This window comes from Antechinus flavipes, chromosome 6 (assembly GCF_016432865.1).
Source record: "Antechinus flavipes isolate AdamAnt ecotype Samford, QLD, Australia chromosome 6, AdamAnt_v2, whole genome shotgun sequence".
Lineage (NCBI taxonomy): Eukaryota > Metazoa > Chordata > Mammalia > Dasyuromorphia > Dasyuridae > Antechinus > Antechinus flavipes.
The window spans coordinates 396,840-422,831 of record NC_067403.1 but is presented as its reverse complement, the minus strand read 5'-3'; the positions used below and the strand labels follow the sequence as shown (position 1 = coordinate 422,831).

Here is a 25,992-nt window from a genome sequence, read left to right as displayed (position 1 = left end):
CTTGTTGATCATATCTGTTTCAAAGTTAGAATAAAGTTACAGTGGATAGGGCCTTGAATCAGGAAGCCCAGATTTTTATTCCCAACTCAGAACCTTGCAAGTCAAGTTATAGGACCTCTGGTAGATTCAGTTTATCTGTAAAATGGACATACTAATAGTACGTAAGTCCTCTGGTTCTCATGAGGATGAAATAAGACAATGCAGAGCATGGCACATAGGGCTATATAAATTCTACCTTTTTATTTCATTTTGTCTCTTTCCTGCCCAGTTCTACTCCCCTTCTCAAATCATCATGACCCTCACCAATTAATGATGCACTGGAACACTAAATTATTCAGTTTATCTGGTGCACAGGGGGTCTCTCCACAGTTGCTGGTGTATTGCCTGTCCCACCAGTCTGTGACTTCCATGAGGACAGGCGATGTCCCTCACATCTCTTTTTGCTGCTGGTGTTTAGTCCAGGGCTGCCCTGTAGTAGGCCCTTTATTGTTTTCTGACTAGAAGTTCTAAGAAATGGCTCATGGCTGAAAAATAATCCCTTTGGGTGCTTTCAAGAGAGCTCCATTGCCCCAAATCCCAAACAAGGACTTCTTACAGGATGACAGATGAGCAGTGGAAGGGCCCTACAGGGCCTTGGAGTGGGACCCACTCATTTTGTGGAGCGAACAGCCAGATTCATTGACTAGCCTCGGACACGGTTGCCAAGAAATAGTCAATAAAGAATTCTGAATCTGGCCTTTCTCCCCAAACTGAGCATGTACTTCAGGGTAACTGCCAGAAGCCTCTTGTAACCACAGCTCTCATATCCCTGCTTTCACCTCACTCACCTGCAGACCATCTCCTCAGGCCTTCTTGGTCCAGCATCCACAGTGCTTCCCTTTGCTCAAAATAAGAGGTCACCTTTTCTCTGGGAACTGGAAGCCCTGGGCATGGAAATCAGTAAGAGAAGAAGATGGAGAGAAGTTGGTCACTTAGTTCTCCTTAGGGAAAATGTGAAGATCCAGAACTGCTCCAAGCTGAAATTCAGCCTCTGATGTTCAGACATATCAGTCAATACTCACCTACTGGGAACTATAAAGCAAGTTACCTAAGGCAGGATGTGCCCGCTATTTTACAGCTTCCTCTTAGAAAGCCAAATGCCCTTCCTCCTACCTCCTGTCCTGAGAGGCTCCCTTCTGGCAGAAACTTCTGATCCCAAACCTGGTTGCTAACTGTGTACCTCTGGGCAAGTCAATTAAATTCTGTTTGTTTCCTGTTTCCTCAACAATGAAAGGGGGATAACAATATCACCTGACTTGAAATATGAAGATGACATTAAAGTGACATAATATTTTGTTGTACTTTTAACTTACACACAAGCATTTCAGTATCGTAGTTCAATAAAAAGATGATTGCACATGAAACTGTAAATCCACAATGCACAACTTTCAAATACACAAGAATATTATCACGTAAATTTTTTTCCCTTCCTAGAGATGGCTGCAGTGGCATATATATGTATGTTTATATACATATATATACATTAATGAATAAAAAACACACATAAATATGCAAACAAATGGATATGTATGTAAAATTACTCTATCCATATTTCTATTTATGAGTTTTTCTCTCTGGAAACAAACAGCATCTTTCTTGATTCATCCTCTGTCATGAATTTAGGTCCTTAAAATCATCAAAATAACTTATTTGCTGGAAGTTGTTCTTAAACAGTATTGTAAAGAAACATGTGGCAGAGCACCTGGTAAACAGTAGGTAGAAATAAATGCTTGATTCCTTCCATTCCTTTCCCACCCCTTGTGCTGAAATATGAGGGCAATGCAAAGGCAGATTAAGGGGGAACTTTTCATATGAGGGACAAGCAGGTGCTTTGGCTACAAACCGACGCTTGCTAAAAAGAATAATATTCCAAATACTGGATCCATATGAAAAAGGAAGAAGTTGAAAGGAAAAGGAAAGGCTGAGCAGTTTTCAGTGCTTTGACGGACAAAATTCGTGTCCAGGTAGAGGCTAACCTCTAAGATTAGCTCCATGTTTGAGATGCTTCCCTTGATTTAATCTTTGACCTGGGAATGGGTAAGAGAGAGCTTCGGGAATAACAAAGGACATCCCCAGGTCCTGTCACACTAGGCAAAGACCAGCCATTTGCCTTCTCTTCCCCCACCTCAAAGTCTGCACTCTGGTCAATGAGGAAATTCCCTTTGATTGTAGATCTGTAATTATCAGGGAAGTCCTTACCCAAGGAGAGCAAGTTCCAGGCATTCTCCACCATGACCTCCTTGAACAGCTCCTTCTGAGAGGGGTCCAAGAGCCCCCACTCCTCCTGGGTGAAGTCCACAGCCACATCCTTGAACGACACAACCTCCTGCAGCATCAAAAGTCAGAAGATGTGGAGCTGAAACATCCTTCAGAAGGAAAGAGCTCAACCCCCTCCAATTTACAGGAAGAAATGGAAACACAGAGAAGGGATTTGCCCCAAGGCCATAGGCTTTCTAAGAATTAGAGTCAACTCTTGAACCCGTGGTTATTAGGAGACTGATGGAATTTTGGATCTGTTGAAATAAAGCTGAGAAATGATTTATTACGGAATGCATAAGAAATGGGATCTTAGGGCAACAGGGCATGTTCCTTAATGAATTCTTCCATGCTCTTCATTGGCCACCCTATTTCCTATTTCCCACTCCCTGTGCCTTTTTTACCTCTTACTTTTATCAAGGGCCTCTTCTCCTAAATAAACCACCTTTTGCCAAAGAGAATGGCCATTGTGAATTTTACAGGTGTACACTGACCTAGGAATTGCTTCCCTGAACTTGTCCTGGTCTATGTTTATGGCACATTTCACAGTTTGTTTCCTTTATTCTATTATTTCACTTTTAGACAACAGGGTTTAGAAAAGAAGGCATCTGTGCGATTGGTCTCCAAGCAGGGGCAGAAAGCTCCTACAGCACAGCCACAGAAAGGGAACCTTGGAGCCTTTCACTGCATGAAGTGTCAAGAAAAAAAATAAACCCTATGAACAGAGGAGCTATGTGACACAGAATGGAAATCTAGGGAAAACAGCCAAGGAAGGAGAAGGAGGGAATCCTTGTTAGAAAGGGGAAGAAAAATGGATGAAATTAGAAAACTAATGAACAGGATGAGTTGAAGGGCAAGTGAGGAAGGAGAATCTATAAGAGAACTAAGAGGATGAGGGGGATGAAGAAATGCAGAAGAAGACAAAGCAGAAAGGATGTACAAATGTCTAGAGAAAATTGAAATAAAAGCCTTATGGCATCTTCTAAATGGGACAACAGAGGAATATGCATATTTCTTTTCAACACATGGTACTTTTACAAACATTTAACCACTGGGATACACAAATCCTCTGCCCAGATGAAAAAAGTCAGAAATAATCATTATACTCTGTTATTTCCTAAAGAAATAAGAATGAAAATTGGTTCAAAGATCACCAACAAAAAATACAAAGCAAAAAGGAAATTTACTGAGTCCAATTTTACCTGAGGACCAATCTTAGAAATGATAAATTTATAAAGGAAAAGGAAAATGATTAATTAAACCATATCGCAAAATTTCTAGGATGCAACCTGACGCAGGTCTTGGATATGGGGGGAGGGGAGGAATAGACATACCCTCACACATTAAGAATAGAAAAAAAAAAGACATGTTTAACTTAACATGCATTCAAAAAATTAGAAAAAATAAATGAAAAACTGAAAATAAGTACAAATACATATTAAAATTAGAGGGGAAATAGATGAAGAGATAAATTGGATATTAAAAAATGACAAACACAAAAATGACTCCTTTGAAATGATTCAAAAAGTGGAAAAAGCCTTAGCTAGTATGATCGGATGTAAGAGAGCATAAAATCCAGTCACTGAAACAGCAAATGGCAAAGGTGAAATGGGCATCCTCCTTTGGGAGCCCTGGTCGCCTCTCCCATGACTAGCCTGTATGCTTTCATTTGAATAGAGCTCCTGATGGCCAAGAGAAAAATTCTCAGATTTCTTTCTGCATCCACCTCGAACAACATCAGCTTCCTGAAAGAGATGTCCGAAGGAAAATACCCAGGAAAGCATCACCAAAATGCAGAGCTGCCAAGTCAATGGGAAAAAGCCTGCAGTACAATTCAAGTACCAAGGAGCCACCATTAGAACCAGACACAATTTGGCAGCAACTTTCATTAAGGAGCGGAGAATTTGGAACAGGATATGACAGAAGGCAAAGGACCTGACCTTATGGCCAAGAGTAAATTATGAAGCAAAACCAAATGGAATGTTTTCAGGGGAAAAGCACCCTTAGTGAAAGTCCTTCCAAGCATTCCTAAGAAAAAGCCCACAAATATAGAAAACTTTCTAAGTTGAGACCCATGAGGAGAAATACAAAAAAGATTCCAGAATGAACTAGCCTCAGGGACTCAAAATATAAGGAAGAACTAGTTATATACAATCATAGTGAGTGACATGTTTTCCCTCTGATTCCTATTTGGGCTCACAGAGACAATCAAAGAAGAGTAAAGCAGGGAGGAATTCGGTTATGTCTGAATGATCTTAAGCAAAGACTGGAAAAGGGGAAGAGGATGGAGAGAAAGGAGGGCTAGGAAATGTTGTCTCTGGCAAGGAGGGTCCGGGACTAGAAAGCTCTAAAAGCAAGGGGGTGGAGACATCTGAGCCTCAGTCATCTAGTCAAAGGGAGGAATAATTCCCAGGACACATGCAGATGAAGGGAGAAATGCAGTTTACTCCCCAGTGAATTAAGTGGAGTCAGTTCTCTCCATTATACTCTTGCAGGTCAACCCAGGGCCTGCTGCAGCCTAGAGCAATCATGATATCCAAGAACCTGGAGTGCCATGATACACTAATGTGACTCTTAATCCTTCTTTTTCTCCCAGTTGTTCTCACGGTCTCTGCCAGTTCCTGGCACTCTGTACAGGGGAGCTTAAGTTAAACCAGCAAAAGAAACAGTTGGTATAGTACTTTGGGGCCCAGGAACAACAGAGGTGAGGACGAGATTCCCAGCAGCCTCTTTTAGACAGGAGAGATGGGTCCTTGTGCCTGGGCAGGTCTTAGAAGCACCAGAGCAGCAGGATGGCCCAGAGCTCTGTGTTCTAGAACTGTTGTGCGGGGACCCAAGGCCTTTCTCAGTGCTTATTGGCAGGGGCCAAGGAATGATCAAGGGGAGGGTTACAAGGAGACCTGGGAAGGCTTGGGGGACCTGAGGCACAAGGACAGAAGCAGCCCAGAAGGATTGTTTCTGCTCTGATGACCAGGAGAAGGGCTGGGGCAGCTTCCAGGAGCCAAGTGTGGCTCCTGACCTGAACAGGACAAACTTTGCTTGAAGGGTTTTCTAGGAGCTTCAGGGGAACATGGCAGAGGAAACCAAGAGAAGGAGGGAGAGACTTTGGGTAGGGAGGGGTACTGAGCAGGCCCAAGGAGAGCAGACCTGCTCCCTCTGGAATGGAGATTCATGATGAAGTAGTGGACCTTGTCAGTACCTTATAATGAGGAAGAATGTAGAAACAAATGGTAAAGAGGGAGGTGTGTGTGTGTGTGTGTGTGTGTGTGTGTGTGTGTATCTGTCCAGTCCCAAGATGTCAAGGGTCTAAGGATGCAGTTGGGCAGGGCAGTGATACTACCGGTTCTCCTGTTTTGGTACAGAAACGACCCATACTTCAGGCCCTGGCAGCTCCACAGCCTGTTCTCCATGTGTAGGGAAACGGCTGTGACTGCTGCTATTGGTCAGGTCTGAAGATGGACTGCACTCACCTGAGGAGGTCTGAGGCTCCCAGGGCCCATTTCCTCTGGCTCCAGGCTCCCCGTGGAGGTAGCAAACACCCAGAGTGACTCCTCTTTCTCAAGTTCCTCCCTTTGGCACCTGGTCTTTATCTCAGGGTCTTGCTGCTACCACACTTGAGGGACCTATAAAAGTGACAACAACCAAAGCTCTTACTAACAAAGGTCACAGCTAACCATGGGGGGCTTTACTTTTCAGCCTCTCTGAAAACCCAGAAAAAGCCAGGAGCCCCAGGGAACTCCCTCCCTTCTTTCCCTCTGCATAGAAAAGCCCAGCTTCCCCTCATCCTGGTCCCAGGCTGACTGCCTTTCATTTCATGGCCTGGGAGAATGCTGTTTGGGGCCCTGAGAGCAAAAGTGTTCTAATTTCACCCCACTTTTGCTGTCTGTATTTGACCCAATTCCTGGGCCAGGCCTAGGTCACCAGAAGAAGCTAGAGAGGGAGAAGCATCCCAGAGGAGGAGAGGACTTTCCCCTCCTTTTCTCATCAGGAGGCAAGCCCACAGGGATTTCTAATGGATAATGAGGTCCTCCAGGAGTTACACAGGCTCTGGCCCTGCCCCCGGGGGAGAGACTGTACCCTAAAGAACAATGCTGAGAGGGTCAGGATGGGAAAGGGAGGTTGTCTGAAGACTGCTGCCCTCCTTTTACTTCTTTTCTCCCTCCTCTCACCATTTTTTCCACTAAGAACATCGAGATACAAGGGTGTTTGGGATCCCAGATGAGAGACCTGTCAGCCTCCATGGCTCCTGAGTCAGAGCTTTCCTCCCCAACCCTTCCTCCTTCCCCTCCCCCATGTTCCTCTGCCTCCCCTCCCCCCAAATAACACACACATTATTCTGGACAACAGACTGACTGCTTTGGGGAAGATGGAGCTAAAGTGGGGAGGTGAAGGATGGGGAGGGCTCTGGAATGGAAACCCCAGGCAATGACCAGAGTGAGCCTGAGCCTGGAGACAAAATTCAGTCTCGTGTTGAACTCTGAGGGCTCAGAGAGAAGAGAGGCCAGGGAAGCAGGAGGTTTGGAGAACAGGGCTAGGGTCAGGGAGGAAAGACAGACTAAAGGAGGTCATGGAAGTCAGGGCCAGTGGGATGAGAAGTGCTGGACAGCTGAGGCTAGGGAAGAAGGAAGACTGTGCGCTGAGGTGTATCTAGGAGTTGGGGAGGGATGCTGGGACCTTCTGGTAGGGCTTAGGCAGGAATAAGGTAGGAGAACAGAATCTCTAAGGAAGAGATGGGATGGGGAGATGGGACAGCTGCGTCCTGATCAGAAGGCTGAAATTATGGACAGAGTCTGAAGTCTGGGAAAGTGAGACCCAATGGGAAATCTGGGCAAGTTTGGGAAGTGATTCGGAGTCTGGAAAAGGATGAGGGTTGGAACGCTCAGCTTACAGGCAGCCTTGGTAGAAAGGTGTGCTCCTGACAGACCTGGAGGTCATGTACCCCAAGGTCAAAAGAGGAGACTCAAAGGCAAGGGCAGCCAGTGGGAGCCGGGAAATATGGAGCATGCTGGCTCAGACCTACCTGGGAGATGCAAGCACAGGCTCGTGTGCAGGGATGCCGAGAGATCTCAGGGGCAAGGGAAAAAAAGAGGAGAGCCCTGAGCTCGCCGAGGGAAAGGGGGAGAGATCTGAGCTCTCAGGGGGAAAGGGCGAGACCCGAGCTCCCAGGAGCAAATGGGGAGAGATCTGAGCTCCCGGACGGAAAAGGGGAAGAAAGATCTGAGTTCTCAGGGGGAGAGAGGAAGAGAACTGAGGTCCCAAGGGGAAAAGGGGGAGACCCGAGCTACTAGGAGGAAATGGGGAGAGATCTGAGCTCTGGAGGGAAAAGGGGAGGGATCTGAGGTCACAGGGGGGAAAAAGGAGAGACAGGAGGAACTCGCAGGAAAAAACGGGGACTGAACAAACTCCCAGGCAAGGGAGAGCAGTTTAAACAGCAGGGAAGGCAAAGGGAACTGGAAAGCAAAGGAGGTGGAGAAAGCACAGTGATCCCAGTTCAGACTTCCTGTTTCTGGACAGCCCAGTCTGGGCGGGTCTTCCTGGTCCCAAGTGCCCCGCCCCATCCCTCCCCGAAGATTCTTCAGCCCTTTCCTCCAGTGGCACTCAGAAGCTGGACACATTTTTGCTGATTACATCTGAGATGCAGAGACATTTGAGTTTCTAGAGAGACCCTGCCCTGCAAGTAAGGGTCTGCAATGCTAAGAACTGTAAAACCTGCTACTAAGACCATTAGTTCTGGGTTAATGTGGCCTTTTTCACATGAGTAATTTTCCTTCTAAGGATTACTTTGGGGCTGTGAGAATGGGGATAGAAATAATAGGGGACACTGGCTGCTTCCCTTACATAAGGTGCTGCCCTATGAAGCAGACCAGCACACCTTCCACTCCCTCCCCTCAATGGCAACTAGTCTCATACCTGTTAAATATGTTAAAGTATATATTAAATACAATGTATGTATACATATTTATAAAGTTATCTTGTGGCACAAGAAAAATCTGATTTAAAAAGAAGGTAAAAATTACCTGAGAAGAGAAACAAAAATGCAAAACAAACAATAACAGAGAGTGTAAATGCTATGTTGTGGTCCACACTCATTTCCCAGTGTTCTTTTGCTGTTCATCACTGATCAATTGGAACTGATTTGAATCCTCTCATTATTGAAGATAGCCAAGTCCATCAGAATTGATCCTCATATACATTGTTGTTGAAGTGTATAATGATCTCCTGGTTCTGCTCATTTCACTTAGCATCAGTTCATGTAAGTTTCTCCAATCCTCTCTGTATTCATCCTGCTGGACATTTCTTACAGAACAATAATATTCCATAACATTCAGATACCACAGTTTACTCAGCCATTCTCCAACTGATGGACATCTATTCACTTTCCAGTTTCCAGCACTACAAAAAGGACTGCCACAAACATTTTTGCACATATGGGTGCCTTTCTCTTCCTTAATATCTCTTGGGATATAAACCCAGTAGTAACACTGCCGATCAAGGGTCTGCACAGTTGGATAACTTTTTGACTCTAGTTCCAAATTGCTGTCCAGAATGGTTGGATCAGATCAAAACTCCACCCACATTGCACCAGCGCCCCAGTTTTCCCACATCCCCTCCAACATTTATCATTATCTTTTCTTATCATCTTAGCCAATCTTAGAGGTGTGTAGTGGTGTCTCAGAGTTGTCTTAATTTTCACTTCTCTGATCGATAATGATTTAGAACACCTTTTCATAAGGGTAGACATAGTTTCAATTTCATCATTTGAAAATTGTCTGCACCAAGTGATACAGCATCTAAATCACTAAAGGCGAAGTTAAGAGAGCTGCAAGAAGAAATAGACAGCACAACTCTAGTAGTGGCAGATCTCTACCTTGCATTCTCAGAACTAGATAGGGAGGCTTTGAAGTTTGAAGTTTCATCAAGCAGTGATGAAGTTTGAAGCACTTCTGTGACAGGGGTGATGCAGTGTAATAAAAGTAACTTTCCAGTAACAAACTTTCCACACTGGTTTCATTTTTAAGATTTCTCTCCAGTGTGGATTCTTTGATGTCCAGTAAGAACTCCCTTTTCTCTAAAACTCATCACTGATTACATCCATAAGATTTCTATTCTATGTCAATTATCTCATGTTGAATAAGACCATTCTTCTGGGTCAAAGTCTTTCCCATTGATTAAATTCCCTTTGTTCAAAATAAGAGATCAAATGTTCTCTGAGAAATGGAAGCTCTGGAGAGTGGAATCAGGGATAAAGGTGGAGAAAAACGTGTTAATCAGTTCCTTTTAGAGAAAGGGCTGAGGGTCCAGAGCTGCTCCATTTTGAGATTCACTCCATTATGTTCATATGTAGGAGTCTATACTCACCCAAGGTAAAGCAAGTAACCCAAAATAAGAAATACTAGATTATCTTATTCTGAGAGAGCAAAAATTCTGAGCTGTCTGCCTCCAGTCCTGTTATGCTCCATTCTGCCAGAAGCTTCTAACCCCACAACTGATGTAATGAACATTTTTAGGATGGGTTCATGATTTAGATATAAAGGGTGATATTGTAAGCAAATTAGCAGAACAAGGAATAGTCTCTCTCTCAAATATGTGGAGAACAAAGGAATATATGGCCAAGGAAGAACTAGAGAGCACTGTGAAATGTAAAATGGATAATTTTGATCATGTTAAATTCAAAAGATTTTGTACAAAGCAAACAACTGCAGCCAAGATTACAAGTAAAGTAGAAAACTAGGGGAAAAAATGTTATATGCAAGGATTCTAATAAAGACCCCATTTAAAAAAATATGGGAAGAAGTGACTCAAATTTATTAGAATTCAAGCCATTCTCCATTTTACAAATGGCCACAGAATATGAACAGTTTTCAAATAATGAAATTAAAACTATTTTTTATTCATATGAAAAAATGGAAAAAATTAATATTGATCAGAAAAATGGAAATTAAGACCCTCTGATGTATTACTACTCACTTCCCAGAGTAGCTAAAATGACAATTTTTACTTCTATTCTCATCTGCACTGGTTTTATTTGTGCAAAACCTTTAAAATTTAATATAATCAAAATAATCCAATTTGCATTTCATACTGTAATCCAGTTCTTTGGCCAGAAATTCCTTTCTTCTCCACAGATCTGAGAGGTAGTTCTCATTGTTTGCATACAGTATCATTCCTCATCTCTAAATCATGAACCTCTTTTGACCTTATCTTGGTGTAGGCCAGGCCTTGAGGTTGGCCATTGTCTTGTTTTTTTTTTCCATAACATTTCCTAATTTTCCTAGGAATGTCTGTCAACTAAAGAGATCTTATCCCAGAAGCTATGGTCCATGGATTTATCAAACATTAAAATATGTGTAAGGAAGAATAAGGACAATTTTGCTAGACCACCGTCTATATAGGGTATCCTATACAGGATAATAATTCCAGGAGAGATGGAGAATGGTTTTAAATGCCAAATAAAGGTCTTTTTACCTAATTCTGCAGGCAAATGGGAGTTTTTGGAGTTACTGAGTTGGAGAGTGACCTTTGTTCCTATGTTAGGGAATATCTCTTTGGCAACTTGATGGAAGAAGGATTTGAGAGTAAAGAATCCTGATTGAAATGAGAACCTAAATAAGATGTTTTAAGAACCTGAATTCTAATACAATTGATGTGTGAATAAATGGGTAATATCAAAGATATTGTTAACATAGAAATGATCAAGTTTAGCAATTGATTAGATATGAGTTGAGAGATAGTGTTACAGGATTTTAAATTTTGGATTATGGGAGATGTGGTTCCCTCAACCCAAGTTTATCTGGAAGACTGATATGATTTGGCTAGAAGTCAATAGGGTGTTTTTTTTTTTTTCTGGATATGCTAAGTTTTAAATTTCAATGAAATACCGAATTGAAATATATGGTAAGCATTTAAATATATGGAATAGCATATGAGGCTGTATTTTATATATTTTTGGAATATTGTCTCATTGTTGTAATTTTTTATGAAATTATTTGTGTCTATTATTTGCTCTTTGACCTGCTCAGGTTTTAATGATTTTTAGTGCAATGATTCCTTTTTTTCATTTAATATTTTTTACAGTTACATGTTAATAGTTTTCAACTTTTATCATTGTAATATTTGGAGTTCAAAAATGTTTTTTATCCTCCATATCCATCTCCCCTTCCCAAAACTCCAAGCACAATGGTGACAGATTATGCAAATACAATCATGATAAACATTTTTCACATTACTCATGTTGGGAAAGAAAAATCATAACACATGGGAAAAGCCATGAGGAAAAAAAAAGAAAAAAAAAGTAAACAATATTATGCTTTGATCTCTATTCAGATTGTAGTTCTCTCTATGTTTGTGGATAGCATTTTCCATCTTGAGTCTTTGGAATTGTCTTAGAGCATTGTATTGCTGGGAATAGTTAAGTGTATCATAGTTGATTCATAAAATGTCTCTTTAGTGTGGAGTCTTATGTAAAGTAAGTGATACCCCATTTCAAAAAGCATTTCCCCAAAGCTGACATTAATAAAGTTTCTCTTCAGTGTGGATTATCTGGTTTCTAGTAAGAACTCACTTTTTTTTTTAACTATTTTGTAGCTTTTTAATTTTCTTTCAATTATTATTATGGCTTTTTATTTAAAACATATGCATGGATTTGGAACTATGCTCAAAAAGTTTCCAAACTGTGCATACCCTTTGATCCAGCAGTGTTTCTACTGGGCTTATATCCCAAAGAGATACTAAAGAAGGGAAAGGGACCTGTATGTGCCAAAATGTTTGTGGCGACCCTGTTTGTAGTGGCTAGAAGCTGGAAAATGAATGGATGCCCATCCATTGGAGAATGGCTGAGTAAATTGTGGTATATGAACATTATGGAATATTATTGTTCTATAAGGAATGACCAGCAGGATGAATACAGAGAGGACTGGCGAGACTTACATGAACTGATACTAAGTGAAATGAGCAGAACCAGGAGATCATTATATACCTCAACAACGATACTGTTTGAGGATGTAGTCTGATGGAAGTGGATCTCTTTGATAAAGAGAGCTAATTCATTTTCAGTTGATCAAGGATGGACAGAAGCAGCTACACCCAAAGAAAGAACACTGGGAAATTTATATAAACTGCTTGCATGTTTGTTTTTCTTCCCGGGTTATTTTTACCTTCTAAATCCAATCCTTCCTGTGCAACAAGAGAACAGTTCGGTACTGCACACATATATTGTATCTAGGATATACTGGAACCTATTCAACATGTAAAAGACTGCTTGCCATCTGGGGGATGGAGGGGAAAATCGAAACAGAAGTGAGTGCAAGGGATAATGCTGTAAAAAATTACCCTGGCATGGGTTCTGTCAATAAAAAGTTATTTTAAAAAGTCAAAAAAACAAAAAAAAAAAAAAAAAAAAACCATGTGCATGGGTAATAATTTTTCAAAAGTGACCCTTGCAAAAACCTTCTGTTCCAACTTTTCTCCTCCTTTCTCCCATGGACCCCCTAAATGGCAGGTAGTGCAATACATGTTAAATACAATATTTGTATCCATATTTGTGCAATTATCTTGCAGCACCAGAAAAATCAGATCTAGAAAGAAGGTAAATAAACCTTAGAAGGAAAACAAAAATGCAAGCAAACAGTAACAGAAAGAGAGGAAATGTATAGTTTTTAATTTTCAAAACATATGCATGGATTTTTCAACACTGACTCTTGCAAAACCTTACTTATCCATTTTAACCTCCCCTTCTCCCCACCCCCTCAATTACATGGTAAGTAATCCAATATATATTAAACATTGTAAAGTATATATCTTAAATCCGATATATGCATACATATTTATACAATTATCTTGCTGAACAAGAAAAATCAGATCAAAAGGGGAAAAATGAGAAAAAAACAATAATGCAAACCACTAACAACAAAAGGAATGAAAATGCTGTGTTGCGTTCCACACTGAGTTCTCACGATCCTCTCTCTGGTCTAGATGGCTCTCTTCTTCACAAAACCATTGGAACTGGCCTGAATCATGTCACTGTTGACAAGAGCCAGGCCCATCAGAACTGATCATTATATGATTTTCCTGTTGTCAAAGATGATGATCTTCTGGTTCTGCTCACTTCACTTTGCATCAGTTCATGTAAGACTCTCCTGGCCTCTGTGGAATCATCCTGCTGATCATTCCTTATAGAATAATAATATTCCACAACATTAATATGCTATGACTTATTCAGTATTTCCCAGCTGATGGGCATCCACTCAGTTTCCAGTTTCTTGCCACTACAAACAGGGCTGCAGAAACATTTCTGCACTGCTGGGTCCCTTTCCCTCCTTTAGGATCTCTTTGGCAAATAAGCCCAGTAGCAACATTGCTAGTTCAAAGGCTATGCAGGTTTTGATCACCCTTTGGGCATAGTTCCACGTTACTTGACAGAATGGTTGGATCCATTCACAATTCCACCAACAATACATTAGTGTCCCAGGATTCCTCCCAAAGCCTTTCCACATTGGTTACATTCATAAGGCTTCTCTCCAGTATGAATTCTCTGACATAAAATAAGAGATTCATTTTTTTTTTTTTAAGAATCTTTTCTACATTGATTACATACCTAAGGCTTCTCTCCAGTGTGGGTTCTCTGATGTACAATAAGACTTTCCTTTCTTCTAAAACCCCTTCCACATTGATTACATTCATAAGGTTTCTCTCCAGTGTGGGTTCTCTGATGTACAATAAGACTTTCCTTTCTTCTAAAACCCTTTCCACATTGATTACATTCATAAGGTTTCTCTCCAGTGTGAATACTCTGATGTCTAATAAGAGATTGCATTTCTCTAAAAGCCTTTCCACAATGGTTACATTCATAAGGTTTCTCTCCAGTGTGCATTCTCTGATGTCTAGTAAGATGTCCCTTTTGTCTAAATCTTTTTCCACATTGGTTACATTCACAAGGTTTCTCTCCTGTGTGGATTCTCTGATGACCAGTGAAACCTTCTTTACTTCTAAAAGCCTTTCCACACTGGTTACATTCATAAGGTTTCTCTCCAGTGTGGATTCTTTGATGTCTATTAAGAGCTCTGTTTTCTGTAAAATCCTTTCCACACTGGTTACATTCATAAGGTTTCTCTCCAGTATGGATTCTCTGATGTCTAATAAGATCTCCTTTTTGTCTAAATCTTTTTCCACACTGGTTACATTCATAAGGTTTCTCTCCTGTGTGGATTCTTTGATGACCAGTGAGACCTCCTTTGCTTGTAAAAGCCTTTCCACAGTGGTTACATTCATAAGGTGTCTGTCCCATGTGGATTCTCGATTGTACAATAAGATTTTCCTTTTTTGTAAAACCTTTTCCACATTCGGTACATTCACAATGCCTCTCTCTAAGTTGGATTTTCTCGTGTTTTGCACAGATTTTTCTCCAAGTAAAGACACAGGATCCATCACCCATGAGCCACTGCTTGGGAGTTTCTACCATAGAATGGCTTAGCTCTGCAGGAGTTTCTTTCATTTCACTCTGATCTCTCCTTTCAAAACAAAAGAAAGAAAGAAAAGAGCAAACAATAAAGCAGACATAGTCATGATGCACACACACACACACACAAACACACACACACACTAACTCACTCGCATATATACTCTTCAGCAGAAGAGGAGCTCAGTTCTTTTCTTTTTGGGGATAGAACCAATCATTTTAAGTCCCATTAGTTCACATGCCAAACATGATCTAATTTCTAAGGAGCTTCATGCACAATTATAGTGGAACCTCACAATAACATGTGACAACACAGAGAGTGCCTTCATTCTCCTTAGGTGCACAACTCAGGTCACCAGCTCAGAATGGCTGAGTCTCAGCCCAAATCCCAGCTGCTGAAGCTAGAATTTACACTCTGTGAATGGCCATGCTCTGCCTACAGTTGTGACAATTAGCTCTACTCTCAATTTTCCCCTTTTCCTTTCCTTATCTGAGCTTTGCCTCTTTTTCATAGACATGATATCTAGTACATATATAGAATATACTCAAATTGTTTCATGATCGGTCTTGCCTGTAACCGTAACAAATTTCCATGCTGATCACTTTCAATTCTATTTTTTTCTATTACATTATCTGAGATCATATTCAGAAGGCTAACATAGTTGGTTTTTGTATTTACGTGAGGTAGAAGTGATTTTGTTTGTTTGTTGTGAGTTTGTCCCATAACTTTTCTCGAGATAGCTATTATTTATTTCTTTTTTTAAAAATTATATTTAAATGTCACCTGCATATCCCAAGATACAATTTTTTTAATGGATGAAATTATCCACATCTGAAAATGTCTCAAACAGAAAGTTGAGTTCCTCATCCTGAGATATGGAAGGCTAGTGCGGCTGCAGTATTGTAGTCCTTTCCCTTTTAGAATCTCACCAAGCCCTTGAACAACTGAGATAAAGATCCAAGGGATCTGACCCAAAAATGTCTCTGTGCCACCTTAAGTAGTGAATAAATGTCTGATTTGGTTATAAAGGTAGCTGTGCTCTGGGACCACACACATGGGCACATTTCTACCTTTAAGTCTTTCTGCAGTGATTTCAGTCTATCATGGTCACCAGAACACTCCTGTGGAGGACTGTGCCCTGAGTCCATGAAATTCTGGCTTCTTCTCAGTGCAACAGATTCTTCTAGTTTCCCAACTTGACACCAGATTGTTCCCAGCATTTCAGAAAGGTTGGACACTCATGTACAAATGGCCACAGGCCTGGAAAGACACTCAGGGGCTGTCTCTCCCTGGACTAGAGTAGTTATCCCTCCTGGGTTACCTAGCAACCCCATGTCATCCAATCTCTAATCGCCTGAGCGAGATGTGCTAAAAACAATATATGTAATTGACCCTTGAGTCATTTAGGGCAACATCTGTCATGAGCCAATAGAAATATAATTTTTTTTTCCTTTAACAGTAATTAGTAATGACTTTTGACTGGCTAGATTTAAAAAAAAAAAAAAAAGAATTTCCATGTCTCCACTGCAGTCTGTCCGATTGTTTTTTTTTTTTGTTTTTGTTTTTTTTTTCCTACATCTTACATGTAAGCTCTTGTTGATCATATCTGTTTCAAAGTTAGAATAAAGTTACAGTGGATAGGGCCTTGAATCAGGAAGCCCAGAGTTTTATTCCCACCTCAGAACCTTGCACGTCAAGTTATAGGACCTCTGTTAGATTCAGTTTATATGTAAAATGGACATAATAATAGTACGTAAGTCCTCTGGTTCTCATGAGGATGAAATAAGACAATGCAGAGCATGGCACACAGGGCTGTATAAATTCTACCTGTTTTATTTCACTTTGTCTCTTTCCTGCCCAGTTCTACTCCCCTTCTCAAATCATCATGACCCTCACCAATTAATGATGCACTGGAACACTAAATTATTCAGTTTATCTGGTGCACAGGGGGTCTCTCCACAGTTGCTGGTGTATTGCCTGTCCCACCAGTCTGTGACTTCCATGAGGACAGGGGATGTCCCTCACATCTCTTTGTGCTGCTGGTGTTTAGTCCAGGGCTGTCCTGTAGCAGGCCCTTAATTGTTTTCTGACTAGAAGTTCTAAGAAATGGCTCATGGCTGAAAAATAATCCCTTTGGGTGCTTTCAGGAGAGCTCCATTGCCCCAAATCCCAAACAAGGACTTCTTACAGGATGAGAGATGAGCAGTGGAAGGGCCCTACAGGGCCTTGGAGTGGGCCCCACTCATTTTGTGGAGCGAACAGCCAGATTCATTGACTAGCCTCGGACACGGCTGCCAAGAAATAGTCAATAAAGAATTCTGAATCTGGCCTTTCTCCCCAAACTGAGCATGTACTTCAGGGTAACTGCCAGAAGCCTCTTGTAACCACAGCTCTCATATCCCTGCTTTCACCTCACTCACCTGCAGACCATCTCCTCAGGCCTTCTTGGTCCAGCATCCAGGATGCTTCCCTTTGCTCAAAATAAGAGGTCACCTCTTCTCTGGGAACTGGAAGCCCTGGGCATGGAAATCAGTAAGAGAAGAAGATGGAGAGAAGTTGGTCACTTAGTTCTCCTTAGAGAAAATGTGAGGATCCAGAGCTCCTCCAAGCTGAAATTCAGCCTCTGATGTTCAGACATATCAGTCAATACTCACCTACTGGGAACTATAAAGCAAGTTACCTAAGGCAGGATGTGCCCGCTATTTTACAGCTTCCTCTTAGAAAGCCAAATGCCCTTCCTCCTACCTCCTGTCCTGAGAGGCTCCCTTCTGGCAGAAACTTCTGATCCCAAACCTGGTTGCTAACTGTGTACCTCTGGGCAAGTCAATTAAATTCTGTTAGTTTCCTGTTTCCTCAACAATGAAAGGGGGATAACAATATCACCTGACTTGAAATATGAAGATGACATTAAAGTGACATCATATTTTGTTGTACTTTTAACTTACACACAAGCATTTCAGTATCGTAGTTCAATAAAAAGATGATTGCACATGAAACTGTAAATCCACAATGCACAACTTTCAAATACACAAGAATATTATCGTGTAAATTTTTTTCCCTTCCTAGAGATTGCTGCAGTGGCATATATATATATATGTATATATGTATGTTTATATACATATATATACATTAATGAATAAAAACACACATAAATATGCATACATATGGATATGTATGTAAAATTACTCTATCCATATTTCTATTTATGAGTTTTTCTCTCTGGAAACAAACAGCATCTTTCTTGATTCATTCTCTGTCACGAATTTAGGTCCTTAAAATCATCAAAATAACTTATTTGCTGGAAGTTGTTCTTAAACAGTATTGTAAAGAAACATGTGGCAGAGCACCTGGTAAACAGCAGGTAGAAATAAATGCTTGATTCCTTCCATTCCTTTCCCACCCCTTGTGCTGGAATATGAGGGCAATGCAAAGGCAGATAAGGTGAAACTTCCCATATGAGGGACAAGCAGGTGCTTTGGCTACAAACCGACGCTTGCTAAAAAGAATAATATTCCAAATGCTAGATCCATCTGAAAAAGGAAGGAGTTGAAAGGAAAAGGAAAAGGAAAGGCTGAGCAGTTTTCAGTGCTTTGACGGACAAAATTCGTGTCCAGGTAGAGGCTAACCTCTAAGATTAGCTCCATGTTTGAGATGTTTCCCTTGATTTAATCTTTGACCTGGGAATGGGTAAGAGAGAGCTTCGGGAATAACAAAGGACATCCCCAAGTCCTGTCACACTAGGCAAAGACCAGCCCTTTGCCTTCTCTTCCCCCACCTCAAAGTCTGCACTCTGGTCAATGAGGAAATTCCCTTTGATTGTAGATCTGTAATTATCAGGGAAGTCCTTACCCAAGGAGAGCAAGTTCCTGGCGTTCTCCACCATGACCTCCTTGAACAGCTCCTTCTGAGAAGGGTCCAAGAGCCCCCATTCCTCATGGGTGAAGTCCACAGTCACATCCTTGAATGACACAACCTCCTGCAGCATCAAAAGTCAGAAGATGTGGGGCTGAAACATCCTTCAGAAGGAAAGAGCTCAACCCCCTCCAATTTACAGGAAGAAATGGAAACACAGAGAAGGGATTTGCCCCAAGGCCATAGGCTTTCTAAGAATTAGAGTCAACTCTTGAACCCGTGGTTATTAGGAGACTGATGGAATTTTGGATCTATTGAAATAAAGCTGAGAAATGACTTATTACGGAACGCATAAGAAATGGGATCTTAGGGCAACAGGGCATGTTCCTTAATGAATTCTTCCATGCTCTTCATTGGCCACCCTATTTCCTATTTCCCACTCCCTGTGCCTTTTTTACCTCTTACTTTTATCAAGGGCCTCTTCTCCGAAATGAACCACCTTTTGCCAAAGAGAATGGCCATTGTGAATTTTACAGGTTTACATTGACCTAGGAATTGCTTCCCTGAACTTGTCCTGGTCTATGTTTATGGCACATTTCACAGTTTGTTTCCTTTATTCTATTATTTCACTTTTAGACAACAAGGTTTAGAAAAGAAGGCATCTGTGCAGTTGGTCTCCAAGCAGGGGCAGAAAGCTCCTACAGCACAGCCACAGAAAAGGAACCTTGGAGCCTTTCACTGCATGAAGTGTTGAGGAAAAAAGACCCTGTGAGCAGAGGAGCTATGTGACAAAGAATGGAAATCTAGGGAAAATAGCCAAGGAAAGTGGACAGAGAGGAGAAGGAGAGAAACCCTTGTTAGAAAGGGGAAGAAAAATAGATGAAATTAGAAAACTAATGAACAGGATGAGTTGAAATGCAAGCGAGGAAGGAGAATCTATAAGAGAACTAAGAGGATGAGGGGGATGAAGAAATGCAGAAGAAGACAAAGTAGAAGGGGTGTACAAATGTCTAGAGAAAATTGAAATAAAAGCCTTATGGCATCTTCTAAATGGGACAACAGAGGAATATGCATATTTCTTTTCAACACATGGTACTTTTACAAACATTTAACCACTGGGATACACAAATCCTCTGCCCAGATGAAAAAAGTCAGAAATAATCATTATACTCTGTTATTACCTGCAGAAATAAGAATGAAAATTGGTTCAAAGATCACCAACAAAAAATACAAAGCAAAAAGGAGATTTACCTGAGTCAGAGGACCAATCTTAGAAATGATAAATTTGTAAAGGAAAAGGAAAATGATTAATTAAACCATATCCCCAAATTTCCAGGATGCAACCTGACGCAGGTCTTGGATGTCGGGGGAGGGGAGGAATAGACATACCCTCACACATTAAGAATAGGAAAAAAAAAAAGACATGTTTAACTTAACATGCATTCAAAAAATTAGAAAAAATAAATGAAAAACTGAAAATAAGTACAAATAATGACATATTAAAATTAGAGGGGAAATAGATGAAGAGATAAATTGGATATTAAAAAATGACAAACACAAAAATGACTTCTTTGAAATGATTCAAAAAGTGGAAACAGCCCTTAGCTAGTATGATCGGATGTAAGAGAGCATAAAATCCAGTCACTGAAACAGCAAATGGCAAAGCTGAAATGGGCACCCTCCTTTGGGAGGCCTGGTCGCCTCTCTCATGACTAGCCTGTACGCTTTCATTTGAATAGAGCTCCTGATGGCCAAGAGAAAAATTCTCAGATTTCTTTCTGAATCCACCTCGAACAACATCAGCTTCTTGAAAGAGATGTCCGAAGGAAAATACCCAGGAAAGCATCACCAAAATGCAGAGCTGCCGAGTCGATGAGAAAAAGCCTGCAGTGCAATTCAAGTACCAAGGAGCCACCATTAGAACCAGACACAATTTGGCAGCAACTTTCATTAAGGAGCGGAGAATTTGGAACAGGATATGACAGAAGGCAAAGGACCTGACCTTATGGCCAAGAGTAAATTATGAAGCAAAACCAAATGGAATGTTTTCAGGGGAAAAGCACCCTTAGTGAAAGTCCTTCCAAGCATTCCTAAGGAAAAGCCCACAAATGTAGAAAACTTTCTAAGTTGAGACCCATGAGGAGAAATACAAAATATAATCCAGAATGAACTAGCCTCAGGGACTCAAAATATAAGGAAGAACTAGTTATATACAATCATAGTGAGAGTACATGTGTTCCCTCTGATTCCTATTTGGGCTCACAGAGACAATCAAAGAAGAGTAAAGCAGGGTTCTGTGATGTCTGAATGATCTTAAGCAAAGCCTGGAAAAAGGGGAAGAGGATGGAGAGAAAGGAGGGCTAGGAAATGTTGTCTCTGGCAAGGAGGGTCCGGGACTAGAAAGCTCTACAAGCAAGGGGGTGGGGACATCTGAGCCTCAGTCATCTAGTCAAAGGGAAGAACAATTCCCAGGACACATGCAGATGAAGGGAGAAATGCAGTTTACTCCCCAGTGAATTAAGTGGAGTCAGTTCTCTCCATTATACTCTTGCAGGTCAACCCAGGGCCTGCTGCAGCCTAGAGCAATCATGATATCCAAGAACCTGGAGTGCCATGATACACTAATGTGACTCTTAATCCTTCTTTTTCTCCCAGTTGTTCTCACGGTCTCTGCCAGTTCCTGGCACTCTGTACAGGGGAGCTTAAGTTAAACCAGCAAAAGAAACAGTTGGTATAGTACTTTGGGGCCCAGGAACAACAGAGGTGAGGACGAGAATCCCAGCAGCCTCTTTTAGACAGGAGAGATTGGTCCTTGTGCCGGGGCAGGTCTTAGAAGCACCAGAGCAGCGGGATGGCCCAGAGCTCTGTGTCCTAGAACTGCTGTGCGGGGACCCAAGGCCTTTCTCAGTGGTTTGGCAGGAGCCAAGGAATGATCAAGGGGAGGGTTACAAGGAGACCTGGGAAGGCTTGGGGGACCTGAGGCACAAGGACAGGAGCAGCCCAGAAGGATTGTTTCTGCTCTGATGACCAGAAGGGCTGGGGAAGCTTCCAGGCTCGGCTCCCAACCTGAACAGGACGAACTCTGCTTGAAAAGTTTTCTAGGAACTTCAGGGGAACATGGCAGAGGAAACCAAGAGAAGGAGGGAGAGACTTTGGGTGGGGAGGGGTACTGAGCAGGCCCAAGGAGAGCAGACCTGCTCCCTCTGGAATGGAGATTCATGATGAAGTAGTGGACCTTGTCAGTCCCTTATAATGAGGAAGAATGTAGAAACAAATGGTAAAGAGGGAGGTGTGTGTGTGTGTGTGTGTGTGTGTGTGTGTGTGTGTGTGTATCTGTCCAGTCCCAAGATGTCAAGGGTCTAAGGATGCAGTTGGGCAGGGCAGTGATACTACCGGTTCTCCTGTTTTGGTACAGAAACGACCCATACTTCAGGCCCTGGCAGCTCCACAGCCTGTTCTCCATGTGTAGGGAAATGGCTGTGACTGCTGATGTTGGTCAGGTCAGTGGATGGACTGCACTCACCTGAGGTCTGAGGCTCCCAGGGCCCATTTCCTCTGGCTCCAGGCTCCCCGTGGAGGTAGCAAACACCCAGAGTGACTCCTCTTTCTCAAGTTCCTCCCTTTGGCACCTGGTCTTTATCTCAGGGTCTTGCTGCTACCACACTTGAGGGACCTATAAAAGTGACAACAACCAAAGCTCTTACTAACAAAGGTCACAGCTAACCATGGGGGGCTTTAATTTTCAGCCTCTCTGAAAACCCAGAGAAAGCCAGGAGCCCCAGGGAACTCCCTCCCTTCTTTCCCTCTGCATAGAAAAGCCCAGCTTCCCCTCATCCTGGTCCCAGGCTGACTGGCAGAATGGTGTTTGGGACCCTGACAGTAAATCTGTTCTAATTTTACCCCACTTTTGCTGTCTGTAATTTGACCGAAATCCTGGGCCAGGCCTAGGTCACCAGAAGAAGCTAGAGAGGGAGAAGCATCCCAGAGGAGGAGAGGACTTTCCCCTCCTTTTCTCATCAGGAGGCAAGCCCACAGGGATTTCTAGTGGATAATGAGGTCCTCCAGGAGTTACACAGGCTCTGGCCCTGCCCCCGGGGGAGAGACTGTACCCTAAAGAACAATGCTGAGAGGGTCAGGATGGGAAAGGGGGGTTGTCTGAAGACTGCTGCCCTTCTTTTACTTCTTTTCTCCCTCCTCTCACCATTTTTTCCACTAAGAACATCGAGATACAAGGGTGTTTGGGATCCCAGAAGAGAGACCTGTCAGCCTCCATGGCTCCTGAGTCAGAGCTTTCCTCCCCAACCCTTCCCCCTTTCTCTCCCCCATGTTCCTCTGCCTCCCCTCCACCAAAATAACACACACATTATTCTGGACAACAGACTGACTGCTTTGGGGAAGATGGAGCTAAAGTGGGGAGGTGAAGGATGGGGAGGGCTCTGGAATGGAAACCCCAGGAAATGACCAGAGTAAGCCTGAGCCTGGGAGACAAAATTCAGTCTCGTGTTGAACTCTGAGGGCTCAGAGAGAAGAGAGGCCAGGGAAGCAGGAGGTTTGGAGAACAGGGCTAGGGTCAGGGAGGAAAGACAGACTAAAGGAGGTCATGGAAGTCAGGGCCAGTGGGATGAGAAGTGCTGGACAGCTGAGGCTAGGGAAGAAGGAAGACTGTGCTCTGAGGTGTACCTAGGAGTTGGGGAGGGATGCTGGGACCTTCTGGTAGGGCTTAGGCAGGAGTAAGGCAGGAGAACAGAATCTCTAAGGAAGAGATGGGATGGGGAGATGGGACAGCTGCGTCCTGAGCAGAAGGCTGAAATTATGGACAGAGTCTGAAGTCTGGGAAAGTGAGACCCAATGGGAAATCTGGGCAAGTTTGGGAAGTGATTCGGAGTCTGGAAAAGGATGAGGGTTGGAACGCTCAGCTTACAGGCAGCCTTGGTAGAAAGGTGTGCTCCTGACAGACCTGGAGGTCATGTACCCCAAGGTCAAAAGAGGAGACTCAAAGGCAAGGGCAGCCAGTGGGAGTTGGGAAATATGGAGCATGCTGGCTCAGACCTACCTGGGAGATGCAAGCACAGGCTCGTGTGCAGGAATGCCGAGAGATCTCAGGGGCAAGGGAAAAAAAGAGGAGAGCCCAGAGCTCACCGGGGGAAAGGGGGAGAGATCTGAGCTCTCAGGGGGAAAGGGCGAGACCCGAGCTCCCAGGAGCAAATGGGGAGAGATCTGAGCTCCCGGACGGAAAAGGGGAAGAAAGATCTGAGTTCTCAGGGGGAGAGAGGAAGAGAACTGAGGTCCCAAGGGGAAAAGGGGGAGACCCGAGCTACTAGGAGGAAATGGGGAGAGATCTGAGCTCCTGGAGGGAAAAGGGGAGGGATCTGAGGTCACAGGGGGGAAAAAGGAGAGACAGGAGGAACTGGCAGGAAAAAACGAGGACTGAACAAAACTCCCAGGCAAGGGAGAGCAGTTTAAACAGCAGGGAAGGCAAAGGGAACTGGAAAGCAAAGGAGGTGGAGAAAGCACAGTGATCCCAGTTCAGACTTCCTGTTTCTGGACAGCCCAGTCTGGGCGGGTCTTCCTGGTCCCAAGTGCCCCGCCCCATCCCTCCCCGAAGATTCTTCAGCCCTTTCCTCCAGTGGCACTCAGAAGCTGGACACATTTTTGCTGATTACATCTGAGATGCAGAGACATTTGAGTTTCTAGAGAGACCCTGCCCTGCAAGTAAGGGTCTGCAATGCTAAGGACTGTAAAACCTGCTACTAAGACCATTAGTTCTGGGTTAATGTGGCCTTTTTCACATGAGTAATTTTCCTTCTAAGGATTACTTTGGGGCTGTGAGAATGGGGATAGAAATAATAGGGGACACTGGCTGCTTCCCTTACATAAGGTGCTGCCCTATGAAGCAGACCAGCACATCTTCTACTCCCTCCCCTCAATGGCAACTAGTCTCATACCTGTTAAATATGTTAAAGTATATATTAAATACAATGTATGTATACATATTTATAAAGTTATCTTGTCGCACAAGAAAAATCTGATTTAAAAAGAAGGTAAAAATTACCTGAGAAGAAAAACAAAAATGCAAAACAAACAATAACAGAGAGTGTAAATGCTATGTTGTGATCCACACTCATTTCCCAGTGTTCTTTTGCTGTTCATCACTGATCAATTGGAACTGATTTGAATCCTCTCATTATTGAAGATAGCCAAGTCCATCAGAATTGATCCTCATAGACTTACATGAACTGATGCTAGTGAAATGAGCAGAACCAGGAGATCATTATACACTTCGACAACGATGTTGTATGAGGACATATTTTGATGGAAGTGGATTTCTTTGACAAAGAGACCTGAGTTTCAATTGATAAATGACGGACAAAAGCAGCTACACCCAAAGAAAGAACACTGGGAAACGAATGTAAACTATCTGCATTTTTGTTTTTCTTCCCGGGTTATTTATACCTTCTGAATCCAATTCTCCCTAAGCAACAAGAGAACTGTTCGGTTCTGCAAACATATATTGTATCTAGGATATACTGCAACATATCCAACATATAAAGGACTGCTTGCCATCTAGGGGAGGGGGTGGAGGGAGGGAGGGGAAAAAAAAAATCGGAACAGAAACGAGTGTCAATATAAAGTAATTATTAAATAAAAAATTTAAAATAAAAAAAAAAAAAGAATTGATCCTCATATACATTGTTGTTGAAGTGTATAATGATCTCCTGGTTCTGCTCATTTCACTTAGCATCAGTTCATGTAAGTTTCTCCAATCCTCTCTGTATTCATCCTGCTGGTCATTTCTTACAGAACAATAATATTCCATAACATTCAGATACCACAGTTTACTCAGCCATTCTTCAATTGATGGATATTCATTCACTTTCCAGTTTCCAGCACTACAAAAAGGACTGCCACAAACATTTTTGCACATATGGGTGCCTTTCTCTTCCTTAATATCTCTTGGGATGTAAGCCCAGTAGTAACACTGCCGATCAAAGGGTCTGCACAGTTGGATAACTTTTTGACTCTAGTTCCAAATTGCTGTCCAGAATGGTTGGATCAGATCAAAACTCCACCCACAATGCACCAGCACCCCAGTTTTCCCACATCCCCTCCAACATTCATCATTATCTTTTCTTATCATCTTAGCCAATCTTAGAAGTGTGTAGTGGTGTCTCAGAGTTGTCTTAATTTTCATTTCTCTGATCGATAATGATTTAGAACACCTTTTCATAAGGGTAGAAATAGTTTCAATTTCATCATTTGAAAATTGTCTGCACCAAGTGATACAGCATCTAAATCACTAAAGGCGAAGTTAAGAGAGCTGCAAGAAGAAATAGACAGCACAACTCTAGTAGTGGCAGATCTCTACCTTGCATTCTCAGAACTAGATAGG

General features: G+C 42.3%; 1 protein-coding gene across 1 annotated transcript; it reads right to left on the bottom strand.

Moving 5' to 3' along the window:
* Window positions 1–24,166, bottom strand: LOC127540042 (zinc finger protein 8-like). Its single transcript, XM_051964570.1, has 4 exons — window positions 23,656–24,166; window positions 22,126–22,275; window positions 2,239–2,365; window positions 1–923 (listed from the first exon to the last, which is right to left on the bottom strand). Exons 2-4 carry the CDS (start codon window positions 22,150–22,152, stop codon window positions 820–822), a joined length of 258 nt encoding a protein of 85 aa, XP_051820530.1. The 5' UTR covers window positions 22,153–22,275; window positions 23,656–24,166; the 3' UTR covers window positions 1–819.
* Window positions 24,167–25,992: the final 1,826 nt, after the last annotated feature.

What these genes read in the sequence shown, in the direction of transcription:
- LOC127540042 (XM_051964570.1), bottom strand. Translation starts at nt 22,152, where the DNA reads ATGGGCCCTGGGAGCCTCAGACCTCAG. An exon ending in CTGGGAGCCTCAGACCTCAG is followed by an intron (nt 2,366 to 22,125) that starts GTGAGTGCAGTC and finishes TTGATGCTGCAG; the next exon opens with GAGGTTGTGTCGTTCAAGGA. An exon ending in CTGGAACTTGCTCTCCTTGG is followed by an intron (nt 924 to 2,238) that starts GTAAGGACTTCC and finishes TTCCATGCCCAG; the next exon opens with GGCTTCCAGTTCCCAGAGAA.